This window comes from Typopeltis vanoorti, chromosome 7 (assembly GCF_054136105.1).
Source record: "Typopeltis vanoorti isolate ZY-2024b chromosome 7, IOZ_Tvanoo_1.0, whole genome shotgun sequence".
NCBI classification, from domain to species: Eukaryota; Metazoa; Arthropoda; class Arachnida; order Uropygi; family Thelyphonidae; genus Typopeltis; species Typopeltis vanoorti.
Genome location: NC_143555.1, coordinates 44,328,029 through 44,345,608, shown reverse-complemented (window position 1 = coordinate 44,345,608; position 17,580 = coordinate 44,328,029). Strand labels below are relative to the sequence as shown.

Genomic DNA, 17,580 nt, shown 5'->3' with positions numbered 1-17,580 from the left:
ATAATGGGCGATCAGAAATGTTTGCAATCCATTTATTTGTAAACGTACTGTCAGAGGTTTTCATTCTCAAGGGAGGTTTTATATTATGTAAGAAATCAAGATGAGGAATGCGTGAAGGAATAACAGCAAAATCAAGGCACTTTGCTAAAGCACTGGTTTCAGCGGTGGATAAAGGGCGATCAGAAATGTTTACAATCCATTTATTTGTAAACGTACTGTTAGAGGTTTTCATTCTCAAGGACTCATCAAGGGACGATGCCCTATAACACACAACTTGCCATCTCCACTAATTAATCCACCAACCACACACATCACTAATACCATCATCTACACCAGGGTTTCTCAAACTTTTTCTACAGCAGAACACTTCACAAATTCTGAAATTTTCACGGAACACCTTGGTTATTTTGTAATGTATTATTAATAATTAATTGATAATTTAGCTGATTTTTATTATTAATTAATAATCTATAATTAATTAAACATCAATTAAATCATCATTAAATTAATTTGTGCTGCTTTTCATTGACATATCCTATTCTAATCACCAAAAATTTATATTATAAGTACTTACGAGTCAATGCAGACTTTTTATCCTGTGTGCTGATAGTTTCCCTTCCTTTTGTACATGCTGGAGATCTTTGTAGGCTTGAGATGGATGACTCACTATCTGTTGCATCACAAACACCTTCAATAAGAGATTTCTTAATACCAAAATTAAACATAGTGCCTTGTCTCTTATTCATATTAGAATTAAAATCTGTATTCCTATTACTTTTAAAAAAATCACAGCACTCCAGTTTCAGAACAAGCAATACGAACTTGCGAAGAAAGTATTCAGTATTAATAGATTTGAGAACTGGATAGACTACCTTGATCTTCAATTTAAGTGGAAAAATTTTCTTTATACTTCCTTGCTGATTGGTCACTCACATTTGCAAAACAGATGTTTTTCATTAAGTTTTGAGAACACGCTGCCCATTGTTGTAATCAGCTTGCAAGCAATTTTTATGATCAGTCATAAATGGCAGTATTCTCTTTCCCGATTGTTGAAAGATTTCAATGTGTGAAAATTAATGATAATTCATGAATATTTCCATGTTTAAAAATATGCCGCTTGGTCACTGACATTTGCTACACAGATGTCATTTCCTTCAGTTTCGAGAACACCCCACCCATTGTTATAATCCGCTTGCAGGCAATTTTTATGACCGTCATAAACAGCAGTATTCCCTTTCCCAAATGTTGCAAGGTTTCGATGTGTGAAAATTAACGATACATAGATGTTATTAGGTGTTCTGGGTCTGAGCTTTGACATATTCACGAATATTATTCTCCTCAGAATATTTCTACTATAAAATATTTATTCATGAAAAATGCTTAGAAAACTAAAATGACAAATTCCAGAACTTCTCGCAGAACACAGTTTGAGAAACCCTGATCTACACAATGCCATCTACTACCCACTACTGCCCACCACCATCACTATTATTTTATGTTTGTATATTGGATGTTCTCCTAGCCAATTCTTGCTCGTGGAATGAAAAACCACAGTTTGGGAGAAAAACTGCCGCTATCTGTATGAGATTGGCTAACTTGCTTTAAAATGAAAAAGCTAACATAAAGAGTCCTCTTGTAACGATGAAAATCAAGCTTAGGTCTTTTCCAATTGAAGGGAACAATATACCATTGTTCTTCCAGTTGTGATATGGAGGTGCTGGAAATAAAACATCTTTAATAAATTGGTTGATATTAGACAGTTTTAAAATGGGGAAAAAAAAAGTGTAAATTAGGCAAAGAAAAATAATACATTTTGAATATATTCAGAATGAAGCTGAAAATTCACTCAACACCTTGTATCTGATAACTCACTAATGGAAAGCAGGAAAGTGAATTTCAGGAGCCCTGCTATAGGATAAAAATAAAATAAATTAAATTTTAAAAATCCTGCAGAAATTAAAAATATTTAAGCTTATAAGTAAATCTACAACAAATACATGCAAACCAAAGTCATTGTGTAATTTTTGTGAAAATTTATGCAATATTCACCATTTTATGTACTAGATTTGCACACACTGCAGGAGGCCATTGCTGAGTAAACACTAAATAATCCCAGCTTTCATCCTTAGAAAAACACTGACTAGAAAATAAAGTTCATATAATACAAAGCATAGAACCATATTTTAAATAATTGTATAAATGCTTAATTAGAACAAATAAAAATAACGAATAATGAACTTGAACAACTAATTAATGGTGAAGATATAGTAAGATATATTATTATTATTATTATTATTATTATAAAGGCCTCCATGGAGTCAAAAGACTCATCGTGAGAGGTCCTTCCTAAGAATATAAAGTCTGTCAAGACTCAGAGGGGAGGTCCCCCCTAAGAAACACAGTCTATCATACCACTCCTTAAACTCATTGACCGTTCTCGCTTTCACCACTCCATCAGGCAATGCATTCCACGGTTCAGCCACCCTCCATGCAAAGAAACCACTCCTCACCCTCTTGCTCACAGTTTCCTTTCATAACTTCAAGGGATGGCCTCTTGTCATCACTCCTTCCCGCTGTTCAACCAAGCGAAAGAAGTCCCCAGTGTCAACCCTGTAACCATCTCTCAACAGTTTAAAAGTCTCAATCATATCACCTCTCCTTCTATCCACCAAACTCTGCAGTTCACAATCCCTCAGCCGATCCTCATAACCAAAATTGTACAGTCCTGAAACCATCTTTGTCATCCGTCTTTGTACCCTTTCCACAGTTAATTTATCTCCTTCAAAACCTGGGGACCAAATCTGAGAACAATAGTCGAAGTGTGGTCTGATCAGAGACTTATACAACAGAATGATAACCCTTTTATCTCTGCAGGTCAGTGTATTCTCATAATTGCAGCAATCCTCTGTGTTACCTTCACCACCTTTACAATATGTCCCCTAAATTTCAGGTTTCTATCAATCATCAACCCCCCAGATCTCTTGTCTCCCCTACTTCCTCCAGTATAACTCCTCCCATAGAGTATGCAGCATCCCATCGATGTTTCCCAAACCTCAAGACCTTACATTATGCTGCATTAAACTGACATCCCCATTCATTTGCCGATTTATCTAGCTTATTAAAATCCTCTTGCAGGGCTACCACATCTGCAAACAACTGAATATCCCCTTGCAATGTCATTAATATAAAGGTTAAACAATCTAGGTCCTAGTACTGAGCTCTATGGTACCCCACTTGTACCCCTCTGCCTCCTTGAAACTGCTCCACCATACACAACTCTGATACCTATCAGACAGCCAATCCTGAATGCAGTTGACCAATCTGACATTCAGACCCATGTGCTGCAACTTAAATATCAACTTATCATGTGGCACCCTGTCAAATGCCTTCGCTAAGTCTAAGAAAATTGAAGTATATGCCTCATCTAATGTTCTTGTAACTTTATTATAAAAGGCTAGCATATTGCTAAAACAAGAGCATCCTTTCACAAATCTATGTTGACTCTCACAGATAACATTAGTTACCGGTTAGTAGTTGGAAGGGGACCAATCATTCGATGCTGTTGGCACACTCTCCCTCGATGAGTCTTTGGACTCCCTGGAGGTGTCAAATAATAATAATAATTACCCTTATCTGCCCAATGCTGTATATAGTCCCTCACTACTTTCTCCAAGATCTTAACTACTGATGACACACAAACTGGCCTATAATTAGACACTTCCAGTCTATTACCACTCTTATGCAATGGCACTATCTTACCTTCCTTCCATTCCCTGGGCACCTTTTCCACAGCCAAACTTTCATTGAAAAGCCAGGTTAAAGGCACTGTCAGTTCCCTAGCACATTCTCTCAAAACTTGTGGTGAAATACCATCCAGTCCCAAAGCTTTACTGACATCCAGAGTACTCAGTATCTGAAACACACTCTCCTCCTGTACCTCTAAACCTCAAACCTGCCCTATTCCTCTAGCATTAAAACTGACTCCTCTAGAGATGACATACTCCAATAAAGTGTTCATTGAACAATTTCACTATGTCCTCTGCATCAGTCACTATTCCCATTTTTATCCCACAATATCATTCTTCCACAGTCATTTCTCTCTCCCCCCACCCCACTACTGGCTAACATTTAAAAAATTCCCTAGGATTTTCTTTGGATCTTAGGGTCAATCTCCTCTCATATTCCAGTTTTGCTTTCCTTACCACACTAGTCACTCTTCTGGCCTGTGTCTTATATTCTTCATGCATCTTCTCTTCACCTGTCTCCTTATATCTCTTCCATAGCCTCTTTTTCGCATGCAATTCCTGTTTAATATTGTTTGTCATCCACTTTACTCCAAATTGTGTCCTCTTGTTCACTTGTGGTATACAACTAACCATTGCTGCTAACAAATATTCTTTCACCATTTCCCATGCACTAATGATATCCCAGCCTTCCAATTCCTCCCTCCATGAAACTTCCCGAAGTTGACGTCTAAGACTATTATAATCACCTGCTTTATAATTCCACATAAGTTTCCGTCTCTTTGATACTCCTGCATGTCTATTCATTTTTCAAGTCAAATCCATATGGTCACTCTCTCCAACTGGTGGGAGAGATGTCATCTCAGTTATTATCAACTCTTCTGATGCTATAACCAAATCCAAAACTCTTGAACCTCTTGTTCCCTCTGTTACATGTTGCCTAAGACATTTGTCCCTCAAGAATTCTAGAAATTCCATTTCCCTATTGCTACATGCATCTTCCTCTCTCCAATTTATACTACTGTAGTTAAAATCTCCCATAACAATCATTCTTCTTGCACTTGCCAGACTTAACTGTCTAAACATCTCCTGGTCTCCATCCTGTGCTCCTAGGTCTGTAGCAACATCCCAATAAATATCCTGTCTTACCTACCTCTACCTCACATGCTCTCAAAATCATATGTCTCACTTCCTTCCAAAGCCTCCACTCTTAGAGGACATAGGTCGTCACTTATCATAAGTAGTACCCCACCACCACCACGCTTTCCCCTCCTATCCTACCAAAAAATGCTGTACCCAGCGACTTCTATTCCTGTTATTCCATTTCCACAAGAGGCCACCCCTGCTAACTTCCTCCCTGGGACACACTGACTTGTTCAGAACGGCAATCTCTCCAGATACCTACGTCCTTCCTCATTCAAATGCAAGCGGTCTCTCGCATACAATTCCTCTCTTTCCTCAAAGGCACTCCAAGCATCCACATATACCAGTCCTCTCGTCACACATCCTAGCTATTATGTCATTAAATATTACTGCTCTTCTGCTCAGCTCGTCATACCTAGGCAGCATGCACACTATTTTTCCTCTGTCTTCTTCCATACAGCCTCAAGCAAAAATCTCATATCTCTCGCTGCCCGACTTACATTATCACTCAAGTCATTTATTCCTACCATCACAACCATCTCATCCACCCTTTCACCTCTCTTAATTGCCATAGCCACCCTTTCTACTGTTCCTCCTGGCAAACACTCCTTACACATCCTATCTTGAACACCACGGATTGTTGAGTCGCCATACATTATACCTCTTACCATTCCTTCTCTCCTATTGTTTCCATTCTCTCCTCTTCTTTCATTCCCATAGGTCTCTCTCAATCCCTCTCCTCTACTGCTACTCTTCTAGCATTTCCATACCTCTCTCTCCTGCTGTTTCCATTCTCTCCTAGCACTCCTATACATCTCTCTCATTCCCTCTCTCCTATTGTTTCCATTTTCTCTACTTCTAGCACTTCCATATCCCTCTCTCATTCCGTCTCTCCTACTGTTTCCATCCTCTTGTCTTCTAGAATTCCCATACCTCTCTCTCATTCCATCTCTCCTACTCTTTCCATTTTCTCCTCTTCTAGCATTCCCATACCTCTCTCTCATTCCATCTCTCCTACTCTTTCCATTTTCTCCTCTTCTAGCATTCCCATACCTCTCTCAATCGCTCTCTTCTACTGTTTCCATTCTCTCCTCTTCTAGCAACCCCATACCTCTCACTCATTCCCTCTATTCTACTGTTTTCTTTCTCTCCTCTTTCTAACACTCCCAAAATTCTCTATCCCCTACTGATTCGGTTGCATTTATCTCTTCCATTCTCCTAATTTTATCTTTCATACTTCTGCTCTCATTCACAAAACATTCCACCTCCTCTTTCAGCTCATCTATCTCCCTCTGCAGGTCAGTCACTCTTAATCTAAATTCACTCTCCCAAACAAAACTATCTCCTAAATGTGGAGGCTTTTACAGTCACTCACGGCTTCCACACTATCAACTATTATTTTCTCATTCATATATATATATATATATTTTTCATTCTCTCCTATCACACTACATGTCTTCCTATGTTCATTCCCCGTTCCTGGAGCAACAAGGTCGGATATTGATATTTCTAATGCACTTATTTCCTCCCACTGCCTGCATTTTGCGCACATACGCTTTCATTCACAAGCCACATATCCAATTCCCCGAGATGCATACATGCTGCAAGTACTGCATGCCATAAAGTCCCTTATGATATTGCTTATAATAGAGTTATTAAATGGTGGAGGACTTGGCGATACGCCACTTGCAACTGCAGCTGAATCCGCCATCATTCTTTACTGCCGAGTAGCGTAATCGTTAATTATTCAATTAATAAATTCCGTTAAATAAATAAGAAAAAAGTACAAACAATTACAAACAAAACAAAACATTTAAGTACACTAAATATAATTAAATAAAATATAACTAAATACAGTAATGAAAACTTAGCTTCGTTTTGTCTTCCATCGTTATGCATTCGATTCCGACGGTAACCAAAATATATATCGCGACAGCAACTAACTTCCAAAAAACAACCACTGAAGTACACTCGTATTCAGAGAAACAATTTAGCACTCAAAACGTAGGAAAAAAACTGACTATTCACCGATTAAAAATCACTTTCTTCTGCACAGCTCAAATTCACTAGCACCATTAAAGACACAAAGAATAGCATGGTTGGGGCATACAGAAAAAAAAAAAGATAGGAATTAAAAAAATATTTGAATGGAGACCATTAGGACAAAGGTAGAAAGGCAGACCAAGAAAAAGATGAACTGATGATGTACAAAAAGATTTTACAACCTTTAACCTTTAAAGTTAAGAATTTGAAGAATATTGAAAAGAAAAGAATGGCTAAAAATTGTTTTGCAAGCTAAAACCTAAAGAATTATAAAACTAGAAGAAGTATAAATGCTTATTCCACCAATTGCTAAAGTAAGTTTTATTAAATGTTCAGTGTTTATCTCTCTGTAATAATTCATACCTAGATTATAAAAAAGTTGCATGCAGATCAGGGGCGGCCGGTGAAAATTTTAAGTGGGGGTGCTGCATATACAAAATAAAAAAAATTATTTTTTTCCTAATCAGTAACCAATTTATTAATAAATAAATTTGTATATTAAAATGCTTTATTAAAAATATTTCACCCTGACCACGAACAAATACCAATAATAAAAGTTTCATATCTCACAAAAATAACACGCAAGCATACGATACACTGCCCAAACGAGCAGTGTCAGAATGACTTGTAACGTGCAATCACAAGCGCAAACAAATATCGGCAAGATGGTTGCATTTGGCCAAACGCGATAATTCTGACACTGCGTTAGATCACAGTGTATTTGTTTGGTGTAACGATAATTGAAAAATATAATTCTTTTCATATTTTCAACAGTGACACTCATCATAATTCAGCCTTGTATCTATAATAAATAAATGTTATTTTAACAAAATAAAATAAGATTTGCAAAAAATAGTTCACCCTCATCACGAACATGCACTAATAATAAAAGTTTCGTATCTCATAAAAATAGCACATGCAAGCATACGATACACTGCTCAAACGAGCAGTGTCGGAATGACTTGTAACATACAATCACAAGTGCAAACAAATATCGGCGAGACTGGCTGCAATTGGTTGAACGTGATAATATCGACACTGCATTAGATCGCAGTGTATTTGTTTTGCAATCGAAAGCGTTAATCGAACAATTCCAATTATTAACTATTCAATCACGGTCAAAACAGAAGCAGTAACCTTTAACATGTTGTACTGCATTTATATAATATTATAAGCATTATTATTATTTATAAACACAAACAAAATTTAAATTTTTCATTTTTTCCTTGGGGGTGCTGCAGTGTCGCAGTGCTTATGAACGGACCGCCACTGATGCAGATACTATATTGTTATAAGAGTAGAAACAGATTTTACTCATTACGTATTTTTAATCTTTTATGCTGTAGCAAGCTTTAATGCTTGCTTTGTTGCAAAGCAAACTATTATTAAGAAATTATATTTTTGATTTTATCCTTTCCACACGCCAGCACATGAAATATCACGATAGGCTACTTTTATATGGAGGAAAATGATTTTACTGCAGATTGCCCTAGTATCCCATAATACACAGCAAATTTCCTTTCGGACATGTATATTGCCATACAGCTTCCATTAATGCATGGTAATATACTGGTGTGAAAGGTGCTAAAAATAATAATCTGAAAGATTCTAGTGAAACCTGATATAAAATCATCTACCTTCATCCTATCAAGATGTTACTTCACATGTTCATGAATGTGTAAACAATAAAATTAGGAATATAAATTCTTGTTATGTTATAATTTACTTTGAAACCACACACACACTATTTTCCTACTTGTATATAAACAATAAATCCTTTGAGGTGTCAAGTAATAATATTAGAAACATGATTTACACCATTTTTCACTAATGATATCTTCACAGATCTAATTCCCATTGATGAGATTTCAATAATGCTCATTTGGCAGTTACACTGGAGTAGGTCCCTGCCTTCATCAATGTAGTGTTGAGGTTTTGAATGGTGGCGAGTACTTGCCTGCCTCCTAGTGTGGAATGATGGTGGGCTTTTGTCTACCGCTTAGTAAAGCTCAAGTGCAGAATGGCAATGGGTTATAAATTGGTTTCATGTCCAATGCTTAGTACTGACACGGTTTTAAATAGTGACATGTTCTTGCCTGGCTCTCAGAATGGCCAGGGTCTCAAGTAGTGGATTCTTACCTGCTCCTTAGTACAGTTAGTGTTTTGAAAGGTACATTTTATCTGCTGCTTAACACAGCTGAAGTTTTCAATAATAATGATGTTTTGCCTGCCACTTATTACAGACTTGATTCTACATGACTACCTTGCAGTGAAACCGGGGGGGAGAAAGAGATTTTTTTTCATCTTTCACAGAGTGCAGAGAGTTCTATTTAGTTCTAACAGCTCGGAGATAAAAACTCTGTTGAACTGTACTAGTTTGTTTCAAAGTGAGTTTTGAACAAACATACTTCAATAAAGGTAAAAATCATTCTGGGTAGTGACCCTTCCATAATGTATGGCAATATACATATCCAAAGGGAAGTTTGCTGTGCATTATGGGATGGCAAGGCAATCTGATGTGAAATCATCTGCCTTGATATATAAGTAACCTATCATGATTCACATGCTCATGAATAGGTAAAGGATAAAAACAAGAATATAATTTCTTGTTAATATAATTTAATTCTTTATGTTATAAAATGCAGCTCGACAGTTTTCTATTTTATGACAGAAAAATTTTTCAGCATATTTTATTTTCTGTCTTCACTAAAAATATGCACAGCAGATATATTTAACTTGTTCAATAGGTTCTCCATTCAGAATGCAACATATATTTTCCATGTTTCTGCCTATTTTTGTAGACTGCCTTTTTATTTAGTTAAGAAATGCTGCAGACTAGTACTGGGTTTATTTAAGAGCATGGAGAAATAACAGAGGACAAATGTCTACCATGTGAGGTCGTACTAGCATGCAAGATAAGTGAATGACCTGTTAAAAAAAGATAAGTATTAATAGCAAGGAAGGAATTTGTTTTTATTTCATTACAATACTCGTAATTTCTGTTTTTGTTTGTGTGTGCGAGTGAGTGAGTGATTGGTATGGTCTTTTGTTAGAATATTGTCTCAGTATTTTCAGTATTGCATCTGATTGTATCAATCACGTTCAATACGGCAGTCACCAGTTCTAACATGTTTTCACCCGGTCCATCCCATTTAAAGACTAAGTTAGTCAAAACATAGTTGATGATTTTGTAGTTTGTTATGCATATAGCATTATGCATCCCATAGTTTAAAAATGTAATAGGTGAGGAATGGGATGCATATGTGTGCATGAAATGCAGGCAGTGGAAAATATTTCAATTTCAGGATTTACTAGCAGTTGAGATAGTGTTTTGGAAATGGATGAATACCGATTTGTGGATATCAGTAGTGTGTCTGAGGGTAAAGAGAATGTGAAAGATGTACACATGAATTTGACCTTGGAAAGTGTGGCAGAGGAAGATGGTTTGTCTGATGACCATGAACGTGTGACTGCCAACTGAAAACAGGATGTGTGGAGAGAGAAACTGCTGAGAAAGGAAGAAGACAGAAAGAATTAAGACTGAGTTGAAGAGGGTGGGAGGGTTGAGAGCGAGGTTTGAGACGTTGGCTAGCAAGAGCAAGGAAGAGAAAAACTGAAACATGTGTGGAAGTAAGAGTTAGAGAGATTGGAAGCAGAAAGCATCAGGAAGCCAGTGAGAGAAGTGGTGATGATGAATTAAGAATATTACGTATGGAGATTCAATGATTTGATGTGTGCAAAGTAGAGTGCTACCTGCAAAAGGGAGGGGTGATAATGGCAATGAAAATGTAGAGATGATAGTAATGATTGTAACAAATGCCGTGAGAGGTAGCATGAATTGCATAGTGCAAGAAATGAGGTTGATGTTAGGGATAGTGCAACAGAAATGTGCCCAAATAGAGATTAACATCTGACTTCAATGGCATCAAAGGACTCATCACAGGAGATCCATATTCTCTCATGCAAAAAGATAGAATTGTACCTCAAACCTGTTTACTGTTTCTGCACTCACCATACTTTCAGGAATGCATTCCACTCACGAATAACTCTCCATGCAAATAATTCACATCTCACAATAACTCACCTTCTCACATCCTCTTTATACAGCTTCTAGGGACAGCCTCTTTTTTCTACCTTTGTCTCCCTCCACTCTATGAAAAATCTCTAAATCTGGCAACAACCCTTCAATTTTTTCCTTTCTTTTTTATATGGAGTCGATATATATAAATAAATACTGTTACAACTTGAACAGTGAATAAACCTTTAATCTATCAGTAAATCATTTACAGCTTTCAGTACAGACAAACCACGTGTATATCTTGCATACACTCATACACAGTACCAACATACTATAAATTGATCAACCAACCTCGTGTATGGGCTCAACATATATATAACAGTCCCCATGGGGCTTGTGACTTGCAGGCACGGGCATGGCTAACCCAGGGTCCCAGAGCTAAGTATTATCTATTTCAAAGCTTTTGGTCATACTTTTCTCTAACTCTTCCACTTCCTGCTTCTATCCTCACACTAACATTCTTCCTAATGAGGATTCTTAACTTAAAACTTTCTGTCTGTCTCTTTTCTTGCTTACTAACCTCAGAAGGAGGTCCTCCATTCTCCCTGAAGCTATTAGAGTACTCGAAGGCTAGGGGTGTTTCCTCCTCTTTCAACTAACCACTAATAATTATAGTAGTGGGCAGCAGCACTACTTGTATTAACATCCTGTAGCATACATGTTACAATACTACGATGTGAAAGGCAAGAGGAAACCACCACATTACATTCCCAAGTAAAAGCAGCAATGGAAGTTAAAAATGAAATCAAGATTGGCGATGGAGCCTTCACTGAAGGAGTCATGCCCGGCAGGATAAGTAACCAGGCTTCTCAGGTCGACAGCCAACGAAATCCTGGTACTTATTCAAAAATGAAGACAAGAAATAAGCTGAATATTGGAACATGAAATGCAAGAACACTGCTAGAACCATGTAAAATAGAAAATGTGAAAAAAAAATGGAAAGACTTGAAATAGACATTCTGGGCATTAGTGAGACGAGATTAGAGGGACAAGATGATTTCTGGAGTGGAGAATTTCGGATAATATATTCAGGACAAAAGAAGGGCAAGTCAGGTGTTGCAATAATGCTTCATAAAAAAGTTGGAAAGTTAATCACTACAATAATTAACTATAGTGACAGAATCATGGCGATAAGCATTCAAAATGAACCAGTAAACCTCAATATTATAATGGTCTACATGCCAACATCACAACATAGCGATGAAGAAATTTATGAACAAATAGAAGAAATTTGGAGCATCTTTAAAGACAGACAATACAATAATAATGGGAGATTGGAATGCTATAGTGGGAGAAAAGAGCAATGATAATGTTTCAGGAAGATTTGGTCTTGGACGTAGGAATGAAAGAGGAAACCAATTAATAGAATTTTGTACACAAAAACAGTTAGTTATAGCAAATGCACTATTTCGAGTTCCAAAAAGAAGAAGATAATACACCTGGAAAGCACCTGGGGATTTAAATAGATTATATATTGGTCAAGAAAAGATACAGAAACCAAATAAAATATTGCAAAAGCTATCCAGGTGCCGACATTAGTAGTAACCATAACCTTGTCTTAATGAAAACAGAACTGAAACACAGGAAACAAATCCAAAGACACAAACCAATAAGATGGAACCTTGAAAAATTAAAGAGTAAAGAAATAAAGAGAGAATACCAAGAGGCAACTGATCATAACATTCTAGAAAACATATATAGTCAGAATAATATTTAAAACCAATGGAATATGATTAAAGAGTTAATTGATTTGATGAATTTGTAATTATTGAAAAATGCAGAAAAAGAAAAAAGAAAACATTGGATAACATATGAAATACTTGGCCTTATGGATGAAAGAAGAAAATATAAAAATGCTGTTAAAGAAGAAGATGTGGCCAAATCCAAATATCTTAAAAATCAAATTACAAGAAAATGTAGACAAGCCAAAAAAGAATACATGGAAGAACAGTGTAATAACATAGATGAATTATTTAAAAAAGAAAATATAGAGAAAGTCTATAAAGAAATTAACAAACTTACTTTCAAATTTAATAAGAACAGCAAAAACAATGCCATCAAAGATGAAAATGGAAAATTACTAATAGAATATGATGATATATTAATGGAATGGAAGAATTATCTTGAAAATCTCTATAATGGCGACAACCTTGATGTTGATATTAGCATAGAAAATCAAAATGAAGATAATCTAGGACCCCCAATAATGCGAGAAGAATTTGATAAAGGACTGTCCGAAATGAGTAAGGGAAAAAGTCCAGGTGTAGAAAATATTCCTATAGAACTGCTACAAAATCTAGGTGATGAAACAAAAACCTTACTCTATCAATTAATAGCCCAAATCTATGATAGAGAAGAAATACCAAAAGGAGTTTATGAAATCAACTATAATACCAATACCAAAAAAGAATAATGCAAACAAATGCAGCCAATTTAGAACAATAGCTTTCATCCCACATGTTAGCAAAATTCATAAAAATTATTCAAAATAGAATTTATTCAAAAATAGATTGTCTATTGGATGAAGACCAATTTGGATTCAGAAAGAATAAAGGAACAAGAGAGGCAATACTCTGTTTAAGAACAATAATAGAGAGAAGATTAGTCAAAATACTTACATTTGCTTCCTGGATTTAGAGAAAGCATTTGATAAAGTAAACCAGCAAATACTCCTAAATTGTCTAACTAATATCGGCATAGATTTGAAGGATAGGAAAATAATTTATCAAATTAACAAAAATCAAAATGTACGGATTAAAATCAATGATAAGGAGAAAATAATAAATATCAAGAGTGGAGTAAGACAAGGATGTATACTTTCACCACTTTTATTTAATTTATATATTGAAAAGGCCATTCAGGAAACTAAAGATAAAATAAATAGTGGCATAAAGATAAATGGTGAGCAAGTCATGTGTATAAGATTTGCTGATGACATAGCCGTTGTAGCAGAAAACAGAAGAACGTTAAAAACAATGCTAGAATTACTAAATAATAATCTTGAAAAATATAAAATGAAAATCAACACAGATAAGACTAAAATCATTGTTACAGGCAAAATCCCTATCAACAGAGCATATAGACATCAGCGGGGAACAAATAAAACAAATGAAAAGCTTTAAATATTTAGGAAGCCTAATAACAGAAGATGGCAGAACAAGAGAAGACATAAGATCAAGAATAAACAACACAAAAGCCCAATTCTCTAAGATGAAAAGCATTTCAACAGGAAACCTCAACCTACAATTGAATAAAAAATTAGTAAAGACATTGATATGGAGCATTGCACTGTATGGATGTGAAACCTGGATTCTAGGCAGAGAAGATGTAAGAAGATTGGAGGCTTTTGAAATGTGGTGCTGGCATCGCATGAACAAAATAAAATGGACAGAAAAAAAAAAAATCAAACCAACAAGTCCTGAGAGAGATAAACGAAACAAGAACTCTAATAAAATCGATCAAAATTAGAAGGGATAGGTGGTTTGGACATATATTTCGACATGGACTTGTGAAAAGAATAACTGAAGGCAAAATAGAGGGGAAAAGAAGAAGAAGCAGACCAAGGAAAAGCTTTCCTGACCAAGTCAAAGACAGCACGGGTTTGAGGAGTTACCAGGAGGTTAAGAAGAAAGACAATGACAGAGCGGAATGGAGGAAATTGCTGCTGAGCTATCAGTCCCAAGACTGATGCAACTGATGATGATATATATAGCAACATTCAATGTTTGAAATGTCCTCCTTTTGCCTTCATGCATGCCTGAAGGATGACGGCATGTACAACATCCACCAAATTCTGCCACTGAAATCCACATTCAGGCTCGCGATGTTGGGGTGTCATTTCTTGCAGGCTTCTTTCCCAGGCTCCAACCACAATCTGAAGTCCAATGGATTCAAATCGGAACTTCCAGATGGCCAATCAGATGTGATGTGGGGTCAGACACATTCACCTCCAATGACTGTTGTGTGGTCTTCGCCTTGTGTGCAGGGGCTAAGTCCTGTTGGAAGGTCCACTGCTTACTGTGAAACAAGGTGTTGTTCAGGGGGGGGGCCATAGTGCATATCCTGCACGGGGTCTTGATATACTATGGTGGAGGATTGGGGGGGGGGGGGGGTGGGGGGGGGGGGGGGTGGGGGGGGGGGGGGGTGGGGGGGGGGGGGGGTGGGGGGGGGGGGGGGTGGGGGGGGGGGGGGGTGGGGGGGGGGGGGGGTGGGGGGGGGGGGGGGTGGGGGGGGGGGGGGGTGGGGGGGGGGGGGGGTGGGGGGGGGGGGGGGTGGGGGGGGGGGGGGGTGGGGGGGGGGGGGGGTGGGGGGGGGGGGGGGTGGGGGGGGGGGGGGGTGGGGGGGGGGGGGGGTGGGGGGGGGGGGGGGTGGGGGGGGGGGGGGGTGGGGGGGGGGGGGGGTGGGGGGGGGGGGGGGTGGGGGGGGGGGGGGGTGGGGGGGGGGGGGGGTGGGGGGGGGGGGGGGTGGGGGGGGGGGGGGGTGGGGGGGGGGGGGGGTGGGGGGGGGGGGGGGTGGGGGGGGGGGGGGGTGGGGGGGGGGGGGGGTGGGGGGGGGGGGGGGTGGGGGGGGGGGGGGGTGGGGGGGGGGGGGGGTGGGGGATGGCTTAACTGTGAGCGAGCAGGAGGTATATGGGGAAATAAGTAAGCTTGATGTCAATAAGGCAATAGGAGTTGATAATATACTACCAGAGGAATGTTCCAGGGAATTCACAGTAGGATTGACATGCCTGTTTAATAAGAATTTTACAACAGCACAGATCCCAAGGGAGTGGGGGAAAAAGGTAAAATTGTTCCACTGCATAAAAGTGATAAGGCTGTGGCTACAAATTATAGGCCAATCTGTACATCTGGATGGGATGAGGCTAAGATATTGGAGAAATTAGTGAGAACTTTATACAGAAATGGATTAATAATACCAGTATTCTTGATGGTCAGCATGGGTTTGTTAAGGAGAGCTCATATTTTACCAACTTATGTACTATAAGTTAGTAACAAATGTATTAGACAAAAGAGATGCATATACATTGGTATACTTCAATTTTTCAAAAAGCCTTTGATAATAAGGTAACAAGTTATTAAAAAATTGAAACGAATGGGATTAGGTAAGAGTAGCGAGTTAGATCAGTGACTGGATGTCAGACAGGTATCAGTAAGTTGTATGTGGGATGCAGTATCCTGAAAGAAAAAAGTCACTGCATGCTGCAAAGGTCTGTTTTGGGGACATTGTTGTTCAACTCTTATATTAATGATATTAGTATGGGTTTAACTGGTGATATGCAGCTGTTTGCAGATGATGAAAAATTAGAGATAGCAATGTAGAGTCAAGCACATGTTAAGGAGGACTTGAATAGATTGCATGAATGGATAGGTAAATGGAACTGTCAGTTCAATATTACAAAGTGTAAGGTTTTGAAATTTGGTAAGCAACAATGGCATGCAAAGTATACACTTGATGGGGAAACTTTAAAGGGAGTAGAGAAGACGAGAGATCAGGGAGTGGTGGTGGTAAACAAAGACCTGAAATTCAGGGGTCACATTGCATAAGTTGTGAGGATGTCACATTGAATAATGGCAATGATGCAGAAGACCGATCCTGATGTTCACAAATAAATAGGTTATGATATTATTGAATAAGACCTTGATCAGGATTATGGAATATTGTGTACACATTTCTTCATGGTGATGAAGATATGTTAGAAAGGGTCAAGAGAAGATTATCAAAAGTAGTAACTGGTATTTAGAATATGAAGACAGACTCAAAGAATGTAATTTGCAAAGTCTCGTTAATAGGAGGAGAATATGATGTATACTTAGATTTGGAAGGTAACATAGAAGAAATTTCTCATAGAATGGGAGGGGGGGGGGGGGAGTAGAACAAGAGGCCATCCCTGGAAACTGTATAAGGAGGGTATCAGCAAAGGCATGAGAAGGGGTTCTTTCCATTAAGAGTAGTTGGTGAGTCAGAATGCATTCTATGTGTGTGTGGCAAATGTAGACACATTGAATCAGTTTAAAGCATGGTTGGATGAGCTTTATATATGTGTGTGTTTCACGAGTCTCTGACCCCATGGAGGGGTCAGAGACTCATGAGACACACTATACTAAAAGCCAGGTGGAGTATGAAGGGAGTAATAATGGCTATAAGAATACTGGCAATACACTGGTTTTTCTGTGAAAAATGTTATGAGCATTAGGAATAAAGGGAATGAGTTTGTGGTATTGATTCTCTCTAAAGATTGTTGGTATCAGTGAAACTTAGTTAAGTGAGGAGGATATTATAACGGGAATAGAAATTGAAGAGTATAGCATATTTTGGCAGGATAAATGGAGGTTAAACGTGGTGGCGAGTATTATTCATGATAAGAGATGAACTGCATCCTCTCGGGGTGTAGAATCTCACTGGAAACAAAGCTAATGGGTGTGAGATAGACATTTATAAGATAAGATTTAATCACGTTATGTAACTAAATCATACTAGGCCATAGAATTTAGATGGAGATAAGAAGGAAACATTCAGGCAAATTAGTGTAGCAAGTGATCATTATGAGGAATTTCAACTCTAGCAATATAAACT

The 17,580-nt window shown here is 38.0% G+C and overlaps 1 protein-coding gene across 2 annotated transcripts in view; it reads right to left on the bottom strand.

Moving 5' to 3' along the window:
- Positions 1–17,580, bottom strand: part of RNaseX25 (Ribonuclease X25) — a 166,785-nt gene that overhangs the window by 117,675 nt on the left and 31,530 nt on the right. Inside the window, exon 2 of one of the 2 annotated variants that reach the window (XM_090395238.1) lies at positions 2,050–2,140. In XM_090395238.1, coding sequence (XP_090251364.1) covers positions 2,050–2,140 — 91 coding nt within the window. The remainder of the gene's footprint in view (positions 1–2,049; positions 2,141–17,580) is intronic. The other variant, XM_090395239.1, reaches the window with a different exon arrangement.